Consider the following 17,507-nt stretch of genomic DNA (forward strand, 5'->3'; position numbering starts at 1 on the left):
TACGACACGGTTCAGGTGTCCACCGAGATGTGGGACAGACACTGCGCCATTTCTTTTCCTCAAAACCAACTTTCAATGTTCATATACCTAGACGTTGATGGCACTTTGGTACATTGACAGTGACCCCGAGCACTGTGGTCAAATCTTAAGGACAAGTAACTGAAAGCGATCCAACTGCCGTATAATTAATCGGCAGGACGTTGTTATGTAAGTAAAACAGCGCTAGACACGGGACGAAGTAAGAACAACACAGCACAAGGCGCGTTGTTCTTTCGTCCCGTGTCTTGCGCTGTTTTACTTACATATGATGTACCAACTTGCCCAAGCCTCCGCCTTAACAACGTTGTTTTGTACCTGAAAACATATGTTATCACCGCACGCAGCTGTGTTAGGCGACATTGTTCGGTCATTCAGTCAGCACTGGGGTTACCTGAGGATCAGTCTTGCAGACGTCTTTAACAGGGTTTAAAATGACAGGCCCATGCATACCTGACCTCCCTTATTGATTGCGTCCTCGACTTACTCAGCAGTAATAAGTTTTATTTTTATTGCTGTGGGGTCGGCAGCAGACGCTAGACAGTGGAGGCCTAAACAATGCACTGTGTTCGGATATGTGACCCATATGAGCCACTTCGGTAACGTGGCACAGCTCGGCCAGCATGGCAACACAAGACACGACACGGATGAGTACACCAGACGAAGCGCTGTCCAGGTCTGTTCTTAAACCCTGAGGACGGCGAAACTCCGCAGGGAATATCGTGAATACTTTTTGTAACGTCTTCATTATGGTCGGTTCTGGTGCAGACCAGGCATTGCTTCCACACTCAGCTGATCTCAACAGAAGGGAAGTTAAGCTTATGTTTGCACTCATGCTCAGATTTCTCGTCTTTACACGACGCAGTGGTGCCGTCGCCACTGTCCGATCCTCGTCGCTGTTTCCTGCGCCTCTTTCTGTGGACGCATGCGCAGTAGGCGCTCCCGACAGCGACCAGTGCGGCCGTGAGGCAGGAAGTGAGCACGACAACCACAATCGGGGTCAGCGTCCAGCGTCCCCGCTGAGTGGTCCTCTTGAAATCTGCGAACAATCGGAGCCGATGAAATTAGCAATATAGCCCGGAAGGCCCCTGTAGATATTTTCAAAATTTATGCAGTTTTTTTAATTGTTCGAATTGAAACGATGTTGAAAAGGAAAAACTCATCAGGAACGCAGCTTTAAGAATCTCTGGCGTATATTGCGGGCCGTGAACAATAAAACATAAATGCTCTTAATGCTTTTGCAAGTGAAGGTTGTGCACATTGTACTCCCAGTAGATTCGAGAGGATGCAAATGCCTTTAAACTAGACGCATTTTTAATAATGATTTGCGTCCTTACGGAAGAAGCTGCTAATAACTGACAAATAGAAATATATCTGTCAAGAGACGGAATGTTAATGTTCAAAATATGAAGTGCTGTCTAGATGAAGTGATGTGTAATGGTGGTGTAATAATGGTCGCTCCATTTTACATTATCTTCCGCTAAGTTTCAGTAGCAAGGAAAGCTGTGCTGTTTCATAATTTCTCGTCTGTTTGTGCGTTAAGCGTATCCTTATCGTACTGGTCCTTCACGTAACCCTACGATAATCGATGTCCCGAAAGGCAGGTCTCTCAGCCACCAGGGAGCTTAGAAGTCTGGCGCTATACTACCTTTCTGGCTTGAACTAAGTTATCTCAGGAAGTGTATAGCCTTTCATTTCCGGCACAAGAGAAAAGAAACATAGGCAGAACTACCACTTACCCTGAGACCCACCTCCTTGCCCCTTGAGGCTCTGGGCCGTACTGAGGGTGCGGACGTAAGTGCGAAACGTCGCTTCTGTAGGCATTCGAACCACGACCAGGTAGTCGGTGGAGGGCCGGAGCCTGGTGATAAACATTGGACCCATGTCAAGGCTCCAGAAGCTGCGCTCGGAACGGTTGCTGCGACCCCAGTCAAACACTTCGACCCGTAGCCGTTGCTGCTGATCCCTGGACGTTGCCGCCTTCGTATTGTTGACTAGAGGCGTCGAGCAGGTCAAGGAGAATGACGTATCCGTGCAGTTGCTCACGCTGCATATCAACCCGGAGAAGCCGTTGCCTGCAAGGAAGCCATACCACCGGGCTTTGGTTTTCTCCTTATGCAACTAGTTTAGAATCGCTTTCTTGGGGTTCAAAGCAGTCTTTGTAAGGTATGCGCGACGCGCACTAAGGTTAAAGAATCTAATTTTCAGTAGTAATCAGTCTCTTACTTGAAAGCCCGCAGCGCAGTTTTGTTGAGATAAAAGCTTCACTTGATAAAACCCTGGCGTATTGCTACTGAGGCCTACTATGCTTGCGACTCAGTTGCTTGAGTATCGTCTACAACATGTTTTCCTTCATTCCTTCAAAGTCCCCACCAAAGATTGGAGGATACCGTAGCGCTTGCATCAAATTTGCTTTTCGTGCATCAGTGCTTCTAGAAAAGTTCATTTAAGCCTGACTCTAGCGACATTTGTTTATAACAAAGGAGTGACGGAGCACTGAGTTAAATTTGAAGTACAATAGAGGAACTTGGCTCTTGCAACTGGCTTCCGAGCGATTAGTGATGGCCGCATATATACTGCGTCTAAAGCTTACAAGAAAGTTCTTTTTTTTTTGTCGTAAAACGGTGCTGAATAAGGGCACTGTAAAATATTTGGCATCGTATCAGCATTCCTACCGTCATCGAAATTGCTAACGGTTGTGTAAAAGAGGCTCTGCGGAGCACTTTGTTGGCGATTTCTCTCTGTTGTCTACTCCTTTTGCGTGCTGTGATACCATGGACACACTTGTCCACCGCAGCTCTAGAGAGATGAGGTGGTTTAAGGCCAGTCATGATTCAAGGTACCCATTCACTTTTGCCTTCTTTTCTAACAACAAGCTCGGGAAAGCATGTCGGCGTCGAATTTTCTAACCTTTCATGAAGTGTTTACGGTCTTTACGATTGGTGATTCACGTTTTCGACGCAGGAGCCGCCGAATGAAATTAATTTAAGTTATCAATCATGACGTCAAGTCGACCGCCACCAATTATAAATGGCCGGGCAAAATAATTTTTTGGATAAAAGGTTTTAATAAAATGTGACTCATGTAGATTGTTTTTTTTTTTTCTAAAATATAGATGATGATTCGCTTGCTGTTACCCATGGAGGGTTTTTTTGGCACTCATGCTAGCCGTGATGAAAATGCAAGGCAACTGTATGAGAAAAGCGTGGCATGGGTGGGAAAGACGGCCGCTGCTGTCTTCTCAAGGTTACTCCAGCGATTGCCTTATGCAGCTGTGTCCGGCACGGCCTGAAATATGTACATACTGCACCCGTTATGACCTTTCGTCGTGCTTCTCAGTTTTTTTCGTTGTATTACGAATACTGTTTCGCCGAATATATTTCCGCATAGAGTTGTAACGGGGTAAGGTGGGACACGGAAAGAAAATAAAAAACTTACCCTTGTAAGCGAACTTGAAGCGACAGCGCTGTCTCTGCGTTCCCACAGCGTTTTCGGCCCAGCATGCTAGGATGGCGTTTAAGAAAGTGTCATTGACGATGACCTCTAGGCGGTTAGAGTCTGTCACAAGGAGCCTGTGAGCTTCCTTCACACGGGGAGGTTGGCGTTTCTCGTTTGACTTCGTTGCAGTCTCCGTGTCGTTCTGTAGAAGCCAGAAGAAGCGCAGCTTTTCGATGGGCTCAGCTCGGACGTTGCAGGTCACGCTGATGAGAGTGCCTTTCTCCGCGCTTATCGTGCGCTCCTCGAGCCCGTCACATCGGGGTGAATCTGCGTATCGTGGAAGTAACATGGGTTCAAGCATTAGATGCTTGGCTAAATTCACTGACCTAGACAGTAGAGTTTTTACATTTAAATTTGTAATTGCTCAAAATACATTAGCATTCAGAGTTGAGCTTTATAGAAGACCTGCGCTTGACACCAAACATGAGGTTAGCAAACAAACCAATAAGGAGCGAAAGAAAAGACAGAAAAAGTAAAATTTTAATTATTGCACCACGCGAGACAGAGAGAGAGAGAGAGAGAGAGAGACTCTTTTATGAAATACAGAGAATTTTGCCGTCGTTAAAAAATCGCTGGCATGCTACTCTGCGTAGGGAGGGGAATTTAGGAGATAAAGACAGACGGAGAGCAGTGTGAAAGAGGTAAAAAAAAACAATAAAATGTGGCCATGAAATGGGTACTAAGGATGCAATGGCGAGTATTGATGTAACCTATGGAATGATGGAGTGCATAGTCCGACAAATGGGCGGACGAAGTTCACTGCATGAAGAATGCATGAAGGTAAAGTGCAAGTGAATTTAAAGCTTATCGAGATGCAGATACAACACTGATACAACGTAATGCCAATAAACCAAAGAGCATTAAAAGCACCTAAGGAAACTACGCATGCGTCATGCGAACCGCTCTGAATCAGCTGCCTACACCGCACGCGGAGATGTAGCGGCTTGCTTTCGACGTTCTCGCCGTCATTGCTGGTGACGGTGCAAGTGTAGCTTCCACTGTGCCTAGGATCCACCCGGCGGATCACAAGATACCGGGACGTCACCACCGTGCCTTCTGCTGGCTCTGCGCCGAGCCCGCGTCCGTCGTGTCTCCAAGTGACGTCGGTGACTGTGGACGTTGTGAGGACGGAACACTCCATGTACACATCGGCTCCTTCGATGATGTGGCTGGCGTTCAAACCAGATCCAAGCTTGACGATCACTTCCGGCTTACCTGCGTATTGAATAATGAAAAAAAAAATTATTGACAGGACGGTTAAGAGTTTGTAACGCCAGTGTTTGTTTGAGCATTAGTTGTGGTGGGACACCAAATGATTTTCACAAACTTTTTTTTTTGGCAAACTCAGACAGCCGGAGGCCAATTCGGACTTACCCAAAAGCGCAGTCATATTCTGCCGTGGGTTTCTGTGGGTTTAGAACCAAACACCCCCAGCAGCTGAAGTGGAAGGCCAAAAAAGTAGGCCACCCGTCGCCTCCCACCTTCTCTTCGTCTTCCCTTCCCTTACCTTCTCTTGCGGAATTTTCCCCTCTTCGCTTTTCTGCGGTCCCCCCTGCCCCCTTTCTCTCTTCTGTTCTAAACATGGAGAGGGGATTTTCCTCTCTTCAATTTGGCACCTGTTAACCGAGGCAAATGGCAGGTGGCAAATTGGCAGGTGGTGCTGCGGACGTTGACACCGATGCCAAAGCCGACGGCGCCGACGACGACGACGTACGAGCTAATAACAGCAAATGCCCTAAAATAATGTTGTGCAAAATGTTTTCAAAGCTGGAAATCGTATCTTCCTTGTCACCAGATATGTCCCTCACATTTTTTTTTTGCTTTCGTTACAATTTTTTTATGGTTTTGTAGTGAGCACTGTATGGATGTCACTCACCCCAGCACTTACACGGGCTGTTGGCTATCCTCTTATTTCATTTGTTCTCGGGATGGTTAAAAACCCTCACGCGCAGTATAATTCGCGCGTGACATGTACATGAACTGTTTTTTTCTCATTCCCCTTTTCATCCTTCGATCCCATCCCTAAAGACAGGGATAGCTATCCAAAGCCAGACTGAAACAGTGTCTTTCCCTTCCTCATAGTTATCTCCTCCGCCACAGGCCTCCTGGCGTTTCACTACCCAGCTCACCATACAATAAAATCAAATAAAGAGACAGATTACTTACTTGAGATATTCACCGCAAGGTAGCGACTGACGACGCCCCTGTCTTTCGGCAGGTGGTTGTTGGTTGCACGACACTCGAGCTGCTTTCCCGCGTGCTTCAAAGCGGGAAGGAGAAGCACGCTTGCCGTGACGTTTCCCTCATCTCGATTGTGGCTTAGGCTGACGTCCAGTGGCCGTCCGTCCAGAAACCACGTGACGTTGGCGTGCGGCCGACTGCCGGTCACCACACATTCGAAGCTTCGAGGAACGGGGAATCCCGTATCCGTATCCCGGTTCTCTTTAGAATCTGTGCTGGCAGTCCGGGACACTGTCGACGAATCGTCTGATCCCAGAGCTTCTACTGCCTGAGCTGCAACGAGTGTCGAAGCCTTGGCCGGCGATGCAGCCGGCTGCTTAGAGGCGGCCATCATCACCCAACCCAAAGCGTCGTTCCTGCCGTGAGGCCATTTCCTGAGAGCAACATCCTTGGGCGCCACTGGGAAGTACGTGACAAGAATCAAATGCGAACCTGTATGTTGTATCGGCTGGGATGAAGCTAGGAGGTTAAGTAACGTTTTGTGCTTATCGCCCTTAACTTTTTGGCAATAACATAGCGCAAAAACAGTGTGGGCGCTCGGTAAAACAAAACTTTAGCCAAGTTGCCTTATGTCTGTCACAGAGTAATCGAAATTGCGAGTACTGAAAATTTAAGCTATGAAGCTTATAATGTGAACACACGAAGCTTATGTATAAGGTGAACTTGTCCTTACTTACGCAGAAAGGGCAGCACAGTTAAGCGAAGTGAATTTCTTTCAACTAATTTTCAAACGCTCATACCTGCCATCCCCTTGGAAATTATCTTGTCATGCTAGAATGTTCACTGCGATATTTACACTGGAGGGGATCTACGACGAAAATCTTCAATGCACAGGACGCCGGCGCGATTGCGTTAAGAGAATCGTGTTGACTCTACTTTGGACACAAGTGGTGTACAGCAAACGCCGGTTACACGTACTTACGGAACATGTCGAAGACCACTGAACTCTCTGCGGGTCGCGAGGCGTTACTGGAAACCACGCAACTGAAGTTTGAAAACAAGTGTTCCCTGAGCAACGGGCCTATCTTGAGAATGCTTTCCAAGCCACCAGCAGATGTCTCCATGGTAGCTTGATGCGGGCTCAGCTGCTTGCCATTCCGTCGCCATGCCAGTGTCAACTTGTGCTTGGCTGCAGGAGCCAACATCAGACCATCAGAAAAGTTCGCTCGCTTAGATAACACACGGCGTGGCTCACTTGAACTCAATTTCTCACATCGACTGAAGATGTCACACTGAAACTTCGGAATGCTAGATAGCCAATAACATGCGAGAAAGCTTTAGAAACATCCACAAGGGAAGAGAATTGAATGTGGTTGAAGCAGCAAAATGAATTAGCGGATTAATCGCCGTAAAGATCGCGCGTAAATAGGGTTAAGATTGCCCTCGTTACGATTAAGCGTGTGTGACATTGTCTGTATCACCAGAGACTCGAGATGATGCCGTGATGTTGACAGTTTTTCTTTCTCGATGATTCGTGCCTTTCCCAATCGGTTTTGTGATTTTGCGTCAGCGCGTGCTCTGCCAAGGCGTTATCACGAGTATTTTACTCTCCATCCTTACGGCGATTACTCTACTTTTAAAGACGAACCCTTTCGGTGTGATTCCATTGTGTACAAGGCCTCCGTTCTGGGCGCCGAAACGTCAATTTCAAATTTCATTGACTGGTCGGCGTCTCTGTTTTTTGAAATGCATCCACCCGGCCAGACGGGATTCCGTCACACTCTCGACTTCATTACCTATGTCGGGGAGGAACCCTGACGCAGAACAGCTGCCCGATTAGCAGTCTGGCCCAGAAAACCCCCAGTTGTGAGAAAAGCACTCTGCTTTAGCCATCGGAACATGTGGTGTATAACTTAGCACACATGGCTCAAAGTGAATTATGTCCAGGTAAGTTTTGGTCTCTTAAACAGTAGGTACGTTCGGAAGTTATAAGAAATTTTTCTCTATCTTTTGAGGCCAGCTTGGAGTCTACAAAAGGCGTTGCGGCTCTATTAGATTTGCCGCTTTCTCACATAAAAGCAGCAAAGCCTCAACTAGAGCACCACGCATGTAAACGTATGTGAGTTATTCATTTTAAAACCAGCTAAAAGGCGTAACACCGGCAAAGAAAAGAAAACAGGACAGAGGATTGACTACGAATCAAAATTATATTGAGAATCAAAAGAAGACTTGCGCAAGGATGCGCGCGCACACATGACCCAAACCAGTGAAATAGCGGACACCAAACTGCAGTCACATTTCTACTAGGTTTGGGCCATATGCGCGCGCATCTGTGTGCGAGTGTTCTTTTGCCTCTTCCCTTCAACGAAATTTCAATTCATAGTCCAGCCTCTCTCCTGTTTTCTCCTGGTATCCTGCGTTGCACTTGTGGCCGTTTTAAAGATAAATCAGTAGCAACTCTCCTAGTCGCCAGCCTTATATGTGAGTTAAATCGTGCTGTCTCTCATACTTCAATAGATTGCAGCTAAGTTTGGCAAGAAAAACGGCAGTAAAGTACAGCAGATACTGCATTTTATTCGAGCAGACATTACAAATACCATGTTGAGGCCGCAAATGCTGCTCTATCAAGACACGGATGTTTTACTCATTGCCTGCTATTAGCATATTTCAGGGACCTTTGCCATGAATAGGTAAAGAGGTGAAAATACGTCTGGAGTGGGAGTGGGAAGAGAACCTTTATGCTTGGGGAAAGTGGATTTATCATATTAGTATAAAATGAGATGCGCTTCAGACGAAGATGAGTAATCAGGTTCGCCCAGTTTGTCTGAATGAAAGTACGGCTAGCTAACCTTAATAGAATTTCAAGATAGCATAACGTTTCATGAAGCGAGGAGGTATCTACACCGGACGGTAAAGGCTTAGTGACGTCCTTCTTACCTGAAGGTGCCGCACACTTCAGTGTGATGGTATCATTTTCAGCGTACGGTCCAACCGTTTGGTTTAGGACAGTACCGTTGTAGTCCGTGATCAATGGGGGAGGCAGTGGAACTGAAGATGAGAAAAAAACAAACCAGAAACTGCCGAAGTTTTCTTCCACACCCTGGGCCAGTAAACGGAGCCGGTAGCTATATTACGGCTCAAAGAAATGAACAAGTGTGTGGTGTAGCCACATAATATTGCCTACCCCGCAATCTCCTTAGGCAGCTATTGAACAAAAGCGGGAGTGGGCGTGAGGGTGTTTTATGACTTACTTTTAACAACGCCGACTCCATCTTACCGCTGGAAAGAGCCGCAAAAGGTAAATGATGTCTTCAATGTGAAAGTCCCGTTTTGCTGTTCCCTGGTTTTCTGTTGTAATGTCTATGCCTTAAAGGGACCATGAAGCGCATTTTGTTTCCAGCTGCTTTAAAAAAATCAAAAAACACTTATCTCTTAAAACGCACTCCCAATACATTTCTGGGAACTGCTAGTCCTGCAATCTCGGTCAAGAAACACATGACTACCAGCGGGGCACATTTCTTCTGTAAGAATTGGAGATCGATCGCGTGATTCGTTGGCCTGCTTTCGCCCATCACAGTCACGCCATTATTCGCGAGCAAAGAAAAATGCATAGAATGAATCAGTGGTGCAACGCTGTAAGACAAAGATTGAGTAAGCCCTCCACGCTCGGGAGTGTGCTTGAAGTTGCACCCGAGAAGCGTCTGTAGCAAATGTATTGCGAAGAAAAATGACGTGCTGTGCTGTTGTCCAAAGAAGTAGTTTATCACGCACTGCCAATCAGAGTGGGCGGCTCTGTAGCGTACGGTTATATAAAACGTTCACAATTGTCCAAACTTCCTTATGAAATTGTCTGCATGGTGCATGCCCCTGCGGAACACGTGACAGATGTTGCCTCTTCCTGTAAGAATTTACCTTCACTATTTAAATGCAGTTTTCTCGAACAATATTTTCGGACTTTCGAAATTGGTCGGCCACCGTTATGGCAGGAAAGCTAGAAAAGAACATTAGCTGCTAGCTCGCAGCGCTGATGTCAAAATCAGTGGCCGAAAATAATAGAACGGGGTAAGAATGTTTTCTTGTGAAAGCAACACTACGCGAGTCGCCGAGCCATTTCGCGGAGCTGACAAAAGGCCATACTGCGCATGCGCGAGGACGGCGCACAGCTGGTGTGCCGCCGCCGTCGCTGCGCGGGTGACTCAGAGGTGCCGCGCCGCCGCGCTCGCCAGTTGCGCATGCGCAGTAGAGGCGCATAGCCAGCGTGCCGGGGCCGCCGTCGCTGCCGCGTGCTCTCCATCGCCTCTCTCTCTCTCTCCTCATTGCTTTCGCAATCCTCCAGGTTTAACCAGAGCTAAACCACTGGCAATTTATTCTGTTTTTTTTTTTGTGATGGGCTTCATGAATTGAACGCGGACGCTAGGAGACGGCACTTATTGAACGCTTTTATTGAACACAGTTATTTTTACCACTTTCTGTGGGTTAAAGAGAGCGAATAAACTTTATTAATATAATGTAATATTGTCGGTGGTTCACCCGGGTCCCGAAAACCATTGGCGAATACAGCCCTCCAGGCCTGACCGATGAGCTGGCCCTGAAAGGGGAGCTCTGTATCATCCAGCTTCGCCTCCCACTGCTCATAGCTGAGTTCCTGCAAACTGTACGCTTTAGGTTGCTCGGGGCAGTTCCTAACCATACGTAGGATGCCGGAGCGTAAAATCTTTCGTCATTTGTTAAGCTATTGTCCCGCCTGTTGACACATCTGGGACACTTTCCGGAAGCTATTCTAGTTTAGAGAGGTGCATCCGAAATTTAAAGATGTGGTAGGCCTGCCAGCATCGCAAATAGGCGCACCAAACAACAACGAAACGTACCGTCTTTGGCAAAAGTAACCGGGCAACTGTGGCTTGCTTCCTAGCCGCGTAGCGAAGCACTTACGGCAGCCCTCATACTCACAATCTGTGTAATATAAGGTGAACTGTCGTCCTCACGTTCTGAAACCTTTCGGTTTTAAGGGGTGCCTGCCTTAAGGGTGCTGTTTTTTGGTTGAGAAGCAAAAACCTGTTGCTCGGATACTTTTGGCAAAGGGCATACCTATATAGAGGAAGATTTGTGCGCTGTGGATAAGCGTGTTCTGTGCTTTGTGCCCTAGATTTACTCTACGGGATGTCGGCAACACCGTAGTGTAGGGCCGTGGGTAGATTATTAGAAAGCTTGGGAATCTTCAACGGGCAACGCAGTCTAAGTACATTTGCGTTTTTTTCTTTTAATTTCACCTTCCACTCAATGCGGTCAAAGAAAATGGGATAGAATATGTCGACTAGTGTCGAACAATTTTCTGCAGCTGCGGGTCAAATTTTAGTCTGTAGTGGCACCCTAAAACCAACTATTTATTATAACTAGTCGCATACTGGACTGGATATTGTAATCGGTTGTTTTAATAGTGCGGTCACTTTCAACGGGTAGGAGTGGAGATGCTTATCACACAATGGCGTGACTGCTTTTTATTTTTCATCGTTTTTTTTCTTCTATGAAGTTAATTCGGAGCCAACGAACACTGACTGAATTTATTTCAGCGAGCGTGCCAACGCGATTGACCGGGGACACGAGTGCTATATAGTGGCAACAGAACGTGAGACAACCCAGTTACTACGTGGGCGTACTAATAACATATGGCGTATTACGACGTCATTTCAGATAAGATTTCTTGATTTCAGTCCCAGGCCATGGGCTCGCTAAGTATCTACCTCGCCTCTGCCGCAAGTATTAGCATGGTGGAAATCCTAAGGAGAGTTTAAGTCTCTAGGGAATAGTGTTCAATGGCGAAATCACCTCTAGCATCAGTTAGATTTTTTTTTTCAAAGTCCTTGCCTCATATACCAACTATTCGATCATGGTGAAGTCACCCCACCTTATTTATTTATTTATTTATTTATTTATTTATTTATTTATTTATCTGATACCCACAGCGCCTTTCGGCATTAGAGTGTGTAGACCAAGCAGTCCAAGAAGGTGAGTCAGTCTGGGAGCGAGTCTCCAGTCTATCCCACTGCTCTAGACTATTCGATACAGGCTAGATTTGAAGCTCTAGAAAAAACAAACAGGGAACTTAGAGAGGAAAATGAACGACTAAAAAGGAGGCTCTCGTTTATAGAACAGCGACAACAAAGAGAAGAAAATGATACAAACCGAGGAAAAGTACACGGAGTACAATCGCCCACGACGAAAACAAGCACGCAGGGGCCAGCAGCCGTACAACCGCAAGTAAGGGAAGAAATAGATGCTACTATACCACTACATCAAATACAGGAGCAACAGAAAACAGTCTTGACGACGCTGGAACAAATCATGAGCAGACTGAACGCGACCGATCAGAGATTGGCAGAACTGTTCAGGAGACAAAACAAGAGAGCACCGGAACAGGTCGACCTAAACGAAAGCGCGAAGATCTTCGCGGCGCAGCAGTAGTGTCACATCATGGCTAACGCAGAAGAAAAATTTACAATATGGCAATGGAACTGTAGAGGATTTAGAAAAAAAACCGATTTCAACATACACGTAATGCAGCATAAACACCCTCCTACTGTAATAGCGCTGCAAGAAACTAACACTTCGCCGAAGATAGTCGGCTACGACACCATAGTAGATGAAAGATTTAAAAAAGTGGCCATTTTATGTCAGAAGGGGGTCACTACGCACAAGCACACGACACCAGAAGAAGATATAGAACACCTTTTAATAGAGGTAATACCTAAGAAGCGCGGGGAGAAGAGCCTATTCGTACTTAACATATATTCACCACCGCGCAAGAAGAGACATGACTTCAGAGAAATCATTAGAGCGGTGATCGGCCTGGTAAAACAAAACCACCTTGTGATTGTGGGAGATTTCAATGCTCCGCACAAAGAGTGGGGCTACAAGATGAATACAAAGAAAGGAAAAACCATCCTAGATGGAGTGGACACGCACGGGCTGGAAATCGTTACCGATAGCAGATACCCTACTAGGGTCGGAAACAGCGTTTCAAGAGACACTAGCCCTGATTTGACCATCATAGGAAATATCCTAGACTACGAATGGTCTAACACCGGAGAGCAGTTCGGAAGTGACCACTACGTAATTCAAACTCAAATTAAACTTACAAGGTTCAGCACAATCCAGAGAAAGACAAAAATCACAGATTGGAAAAAATTCCGTGAACAGTTGGAGAATGAAGCCGGAAGAACTGCGATAACGGACATCGAAAAGTGGACCAAACGACTACGGGAGGTCCACAGAGACAATACTACGGAGCTAGAGGTCACCGATGAATTTCCACGTGCGGATAAACGATTGCTACATCTTTGGGCGGCTCGTAGGGGGCTGACGAAAAGATGGAAGAAACAAAAACATAACAGGAAATTGAGACTCAGAATAGCTCAAATCAATAAGGAGATAGAAGACCACACTGCAAACTTACTTAGAGATAATTGGCACCAAATTTGCAATGAACTAAACGGCAACTTGGGTAGCGCTAAAACATGGGCGCTGCTCAGGCACCTCATAGACCCGACAAAATCGAAAAGAGAAAACAGCAAAACGATAGAACGTATCACGCACAATTTTCAGGGAACGGACGCCCAGATTACAGATTTTCTTTGGTCCAGGTACGTCGGAAGCACGCAAGTGCCACCCTGCACCATGGTATATTCAGGGACAAGGAACTCGAAGCTGGATGAACCGATAAAAGACTACGAGGTATACGCGGCTGCCAGGTCATTCACAAGGAACACAACACCGGGAAAAGATCAAGTAACAAATGCAATGATCAGAAACCTCAGTGATGACCAAATCGAAAGCCTGACTGGACTAATCAACGAGCACTGGGAAAGGGGCACGGTCCCGGCGGAGTGGAAACACGCTGAGATTATCGTGATACCTAAACCAGGGAAAACACCCAGTTTGGAGAACCTTAGGCCCATTTCCCTAACTTCATGCCTCGGTAAACTATATGAGAAAGTGGTCAAGACTAGACTAAGCATTTACATGGAGGACAACGGTCTGTTTCCGGATACCATGTTCGGGTTCAGAACGGGGCTCTCCACGCAAGACGTGATGCTCCAGTTAAGAGACACGGTACTAAAACAAATATCGGGCACTCGAGAAGGCGTAATCTTGGCCGTAGACCTCAAAGGGGCCTTCGACAACATCGGCCACAATGCCATTCTCACAGAACTCTCGGCAACAAACTGTGGGGAGAGGATCTTCGCATACGTAAAGGCCTTCCTGTCTAACAGAACAGCAACGATCGGCATCAACAACATAAGGTCAGAAAAGAAGACGACGCCAAACAGAGGGACGCCACAAGGATCCATCATCTCACCTTTGCTCTTTAACATAGCAATGATTGGATTAACTAGGAGACTGAAAAACATCAAAGATGTCGAACATTCAGTTTATGCGGACGACATCACAGTGTGGACGACAAAAGGATCGACGGGAAACAAGCAAGAAATATTGCAAAGAGCGGCGGATGAGATCGGTCAATTTGCTTTCTTTAGCGGCATGCAGTGCTCCCCAGAAAAATCAGAATTTATTAGACTTCACAAAAATAAAGAGGACAGGGGAACGATAGAATTAGAGATAGATGGACAACCCGTAAGGAGGACAAATAAGCTTCGCATCTTGGGAATGTGGCTGCAGGAGAAAGGCAAACGGGACCATACCATCCAGCTCTTGGAACACTCCACGAAACAGATATGCAGGATGTTAAGCCGGATTACGAACAAGAGAAAAGGGGTGAAGGAGCGAGATGCGTTACGGATCACTTCTGCGCTCATCATACCGAGGATGACGTACGCGCTTCCGTACCTACAACCTAACAAAGGGGAAAAGAACAAAATGGAAACATGCATCAGAAGGGCGTATAAGCAAGCTTTAGGCGTCATGACCTGCGCCTCGACAGAGAAGCTGATGAACATGGGGGTGTACGGCACGTATGAGGAGCACAGCGAAACCATGCTCAGATTTCAAATGGAAAGACTTAAAAGAACAGCCGCTGGCCGTGCACTACTGGGCAAGCTAGGATACCCGGCAGAAGACGAGGGCGAAGACAAGACAGACATTGACATCCAAATTAGGAGCACTTTATTGGTTAAACCAGTGCCCAGAAACATGGACCCCAAGAACCACGAAGGAAGACGGGCGGCGAGATCATTGGAGTTGGACAGGTTCCTAAAGAAAAAACAGATGGTTCTGTATGTTGACGCGTCCAAGTACAGAACGAAGGAAAACGCTAGGGCGGTAGCAGTAGTGAACGCCAATGGGAATATAGTTACTGGTGCATCAGTGCGCACAAGGACAACACAAGCAGCGGAAGAGATCGCCATAGCTCTAGCCCTGACTGAAGCCAATCGGCAGGGACTGAGTTACTGGATAGCGACGGATTCTCAGGCTGCAGCAAGGGCATACAGAGATGGAAGGATCGGCCGAAAAGCCGCGAGTATCCTCTTCGAACAAAAACAACACAGACATGGATCAAACAACACAAGCATTCAACACACCATCATTTGGGTCCCTGACACTGGGGTTGAGGGAAATCTCATGGCAGACACCGTTGTCCGAGGGTTCACGAACCGGAGGGCGGGTTTGCCGGTCGAACCCTTCAGCACGCCAGAATCTTACGGGGAGGCAATGAAGGCGTTGTTGGGAGCGCGCAAGAAGTACTCGGCTCCGGCGGATATCCTCGACAGAGAGCAGGCCACCACGCTCAGACGACTACAAACAGACACCTACCCAAGCAGAGCCATGTATCACAAAATGTGGCCGAACAGATACGCGAAAGAGTGCGTGTGGTGTGGGGGCTACGCCACAACGTACCACGCCACCTGGGGCTGCGAAAAAAGCCCTTTACTACCAAAGGTAAATAGCCCTAGTCTAGAGCAGTGGGAGGCCCTCCTGGCTGACTCCGACCCGAGCACACAGCTTATGCTGGTGACGAGGGCCAAGGCAGCGGCGGAGGCCAACGGGATCCTGGACTAGGGAATACCGACCACTGAAGCTCCACATCTATCTATCCCCATCCCCCTACTCCCTAACTCTTCCTTTTGAAAAAAAAATAAATGTTTTCACTACTACTACTACTTGCCTCATATACCAACTATTCGATCATGGTGAAGTCACCCCACCTTATTTATTTATTTATTTATTTATTTATTTATTTATCTGATACCCACAGCGCCTTTCGGCATTAGAGTGTGTGTGGGGGGGGGGGGGGGGGGGTTACAAACGCAAGAGTAAATAGCACAATGCAAAATGCAAAAAACACGTCACATACAAGTGATGATTTCGCACGTGTTTGAACTCCTTCCGCGTTAGAAGCATAAAAGAAGTTTCACAGACGCATTACGAGTACGTCTTTTGCATGATTGCGACGCCACGTAAGCGTAATATGACTCAGTACGTGGCATTTGTATTCCGTCGTGACTATACTGAACGATATGAAGTCGCTCAAGAATTTCATGTTCTAACCAAAAAGCTATCACTTTGATGCCCGCTACTATAGCCAGGAAAAAGATTTCATTCAGGTTTATCGCTCGGTAAAGCAGCACAGCAATTGATAAGCTTTTTCCCTGGCAAAATAGAGTGCGACCGGTATAGCAAGTACTTGCAAAAATTTTGTTTGTTCAAGTTAACACGCCAGAGTCTTCGCCCCAGGCGGGCGGCGTTCTTAGTCCAGGACGCGAGGGCCCTGGCCGTTCGCTGTGCCCTGTAAACCGTCATGAGCTGGATCTCAGGGTCGGGGCTGGTTATACGGGCCTCACGCTGCTCTTCGCATTTTTTGTTTCGCGGGTGGCATCTAAGTGCCGTTGCACTCCTACAATATGTGGCTTAGGGTTTTAGGCACCTTGCAGTGCTTACAGTTCAATTCGTAGCACGTCGAGTACATTCGGTTGAGTATGATGATGTTGATGGAGCAACATTGACGGCAGGAAGGCAGCTCAGCACAGGTGAGCCATTTTTCCATCTTTATTTTCTTTCCTAAGTCATCCCGGCCGCGGCGGTCGAATTTCGGTGGAGGCGAAATCCTAGAAGCCCTTGTACTGTGCGATGTCAGTGCACGTTAAAGAACCCCAGGTGGTCGAAATTTCCGGAGCCCTCCACTACGACGTCCCTCATAGCCTGAGTCGCTTTGGGACGTTAAACCCTCATCAACACTTCTTTGAGTGAGTAAAAAAATGATATTTGGTTTAATTTATCAGAGTTTAATGTCCAAAAGCGACTCCTGCCACGAGGGAGGCCGTAGGGAAGGGTTCTGGAAATTTCGACCATTTGGAGTTCTTTAACGTACACTGACAGCGCACAGTACACATGCCTCTGGAATTCCGCCTCCATTGAAATTCGACTGCCGTGGCCGGGATTGAACGCGCATCTTTCGGGTCAGCAGCCGAGCGTGGTAACCACTGAGCAAAAAAAAAAATAAAAAAAAATAAAGGGCGTTTGCTTCGTGATACTGCAGCTGAGTGCGATCAGAGATACGCTGGACGTACGCGCTGGACGAAATGCGTCCAAACGCAGGTGCGGCGCGACTCGCTTTACGCTCGAGTGCGAAGCTCGTGCGCTGACGCGTAAACCGTCATTCTAGTCCGCAGAGAACCGGAAATGGGAAACCGGTAGGGCACAAACAACCACCCGTTGCCAGTTTCGTTTGCTTCACGTTCAGAGTGAGTTAGCACATCTGGTGTGATATATTTTACCTTAAGTTTCCTGATCTCAAATCAACTCAGTTTCTTGTCGCCTTCACGTATATCGTGGACCGG

At 47.0% G+C, this 17,507-nt stretch overlaps 1 protein-coding gene across 1 annotated transcript in view; it reads right to left on the bottom strand.

The window, feature by feature from the left end:
* Positions 1 to 824: 824 nt before the first annotated feature.
* The window catches only part of LOC149335764 (uncharacterized), a 36,440-nt gene continuing 19,757 nt past the window's right edge, over positions 825 to 17,507 (bottom strand). Inside the window, exons 2-8 of the mRNA XM_089554002.1 lie at positions 8,653 to 8,763; positions 6,698 to 6,904; positions 5,701 to 6,174; positions 4,456 to 4,749; positions 3,475 to 3,801; positions 1,788 to 2,111; positions 825 to 1,075 (exon numbers count right to left, since the gene is read on the bottom strand). Coding sequence (XP_089410128.1) covers positions 825 to 1,075; positions 1,788 to 2,111; positions 3,475 to 3,801; positions 4,456 to 4,749; positions 5,701 to 6,174; positions 6,698 to 6,904; positions 8,653 to 8,763 — 1,988 coding nt within the window. The remainder of the gene's footprint in view (positions 1,076 to 1,787; positions 2,112 to 3,474; positions 3,802 to 4,455; positions 4,750 to 5,700; positions 6,175 to 6,697; positions 6,905 to 8,652; positions 8,764 to 17,507) is intronic.

Source organism: Amblyomma mixtum, chromosome 7 (genome assembly GCF_055824585.1).
Source record: "Amblyomma mixtum isolate Tamu chromosome 7, ASM5582458v1, whole genome shotgun sequence".
NCBI lineage: Eukaryota > Metazoa > Arthropoda > Arachnida > Ixodida > Ixodidae > Amblyomma > Amblyomma mixtum.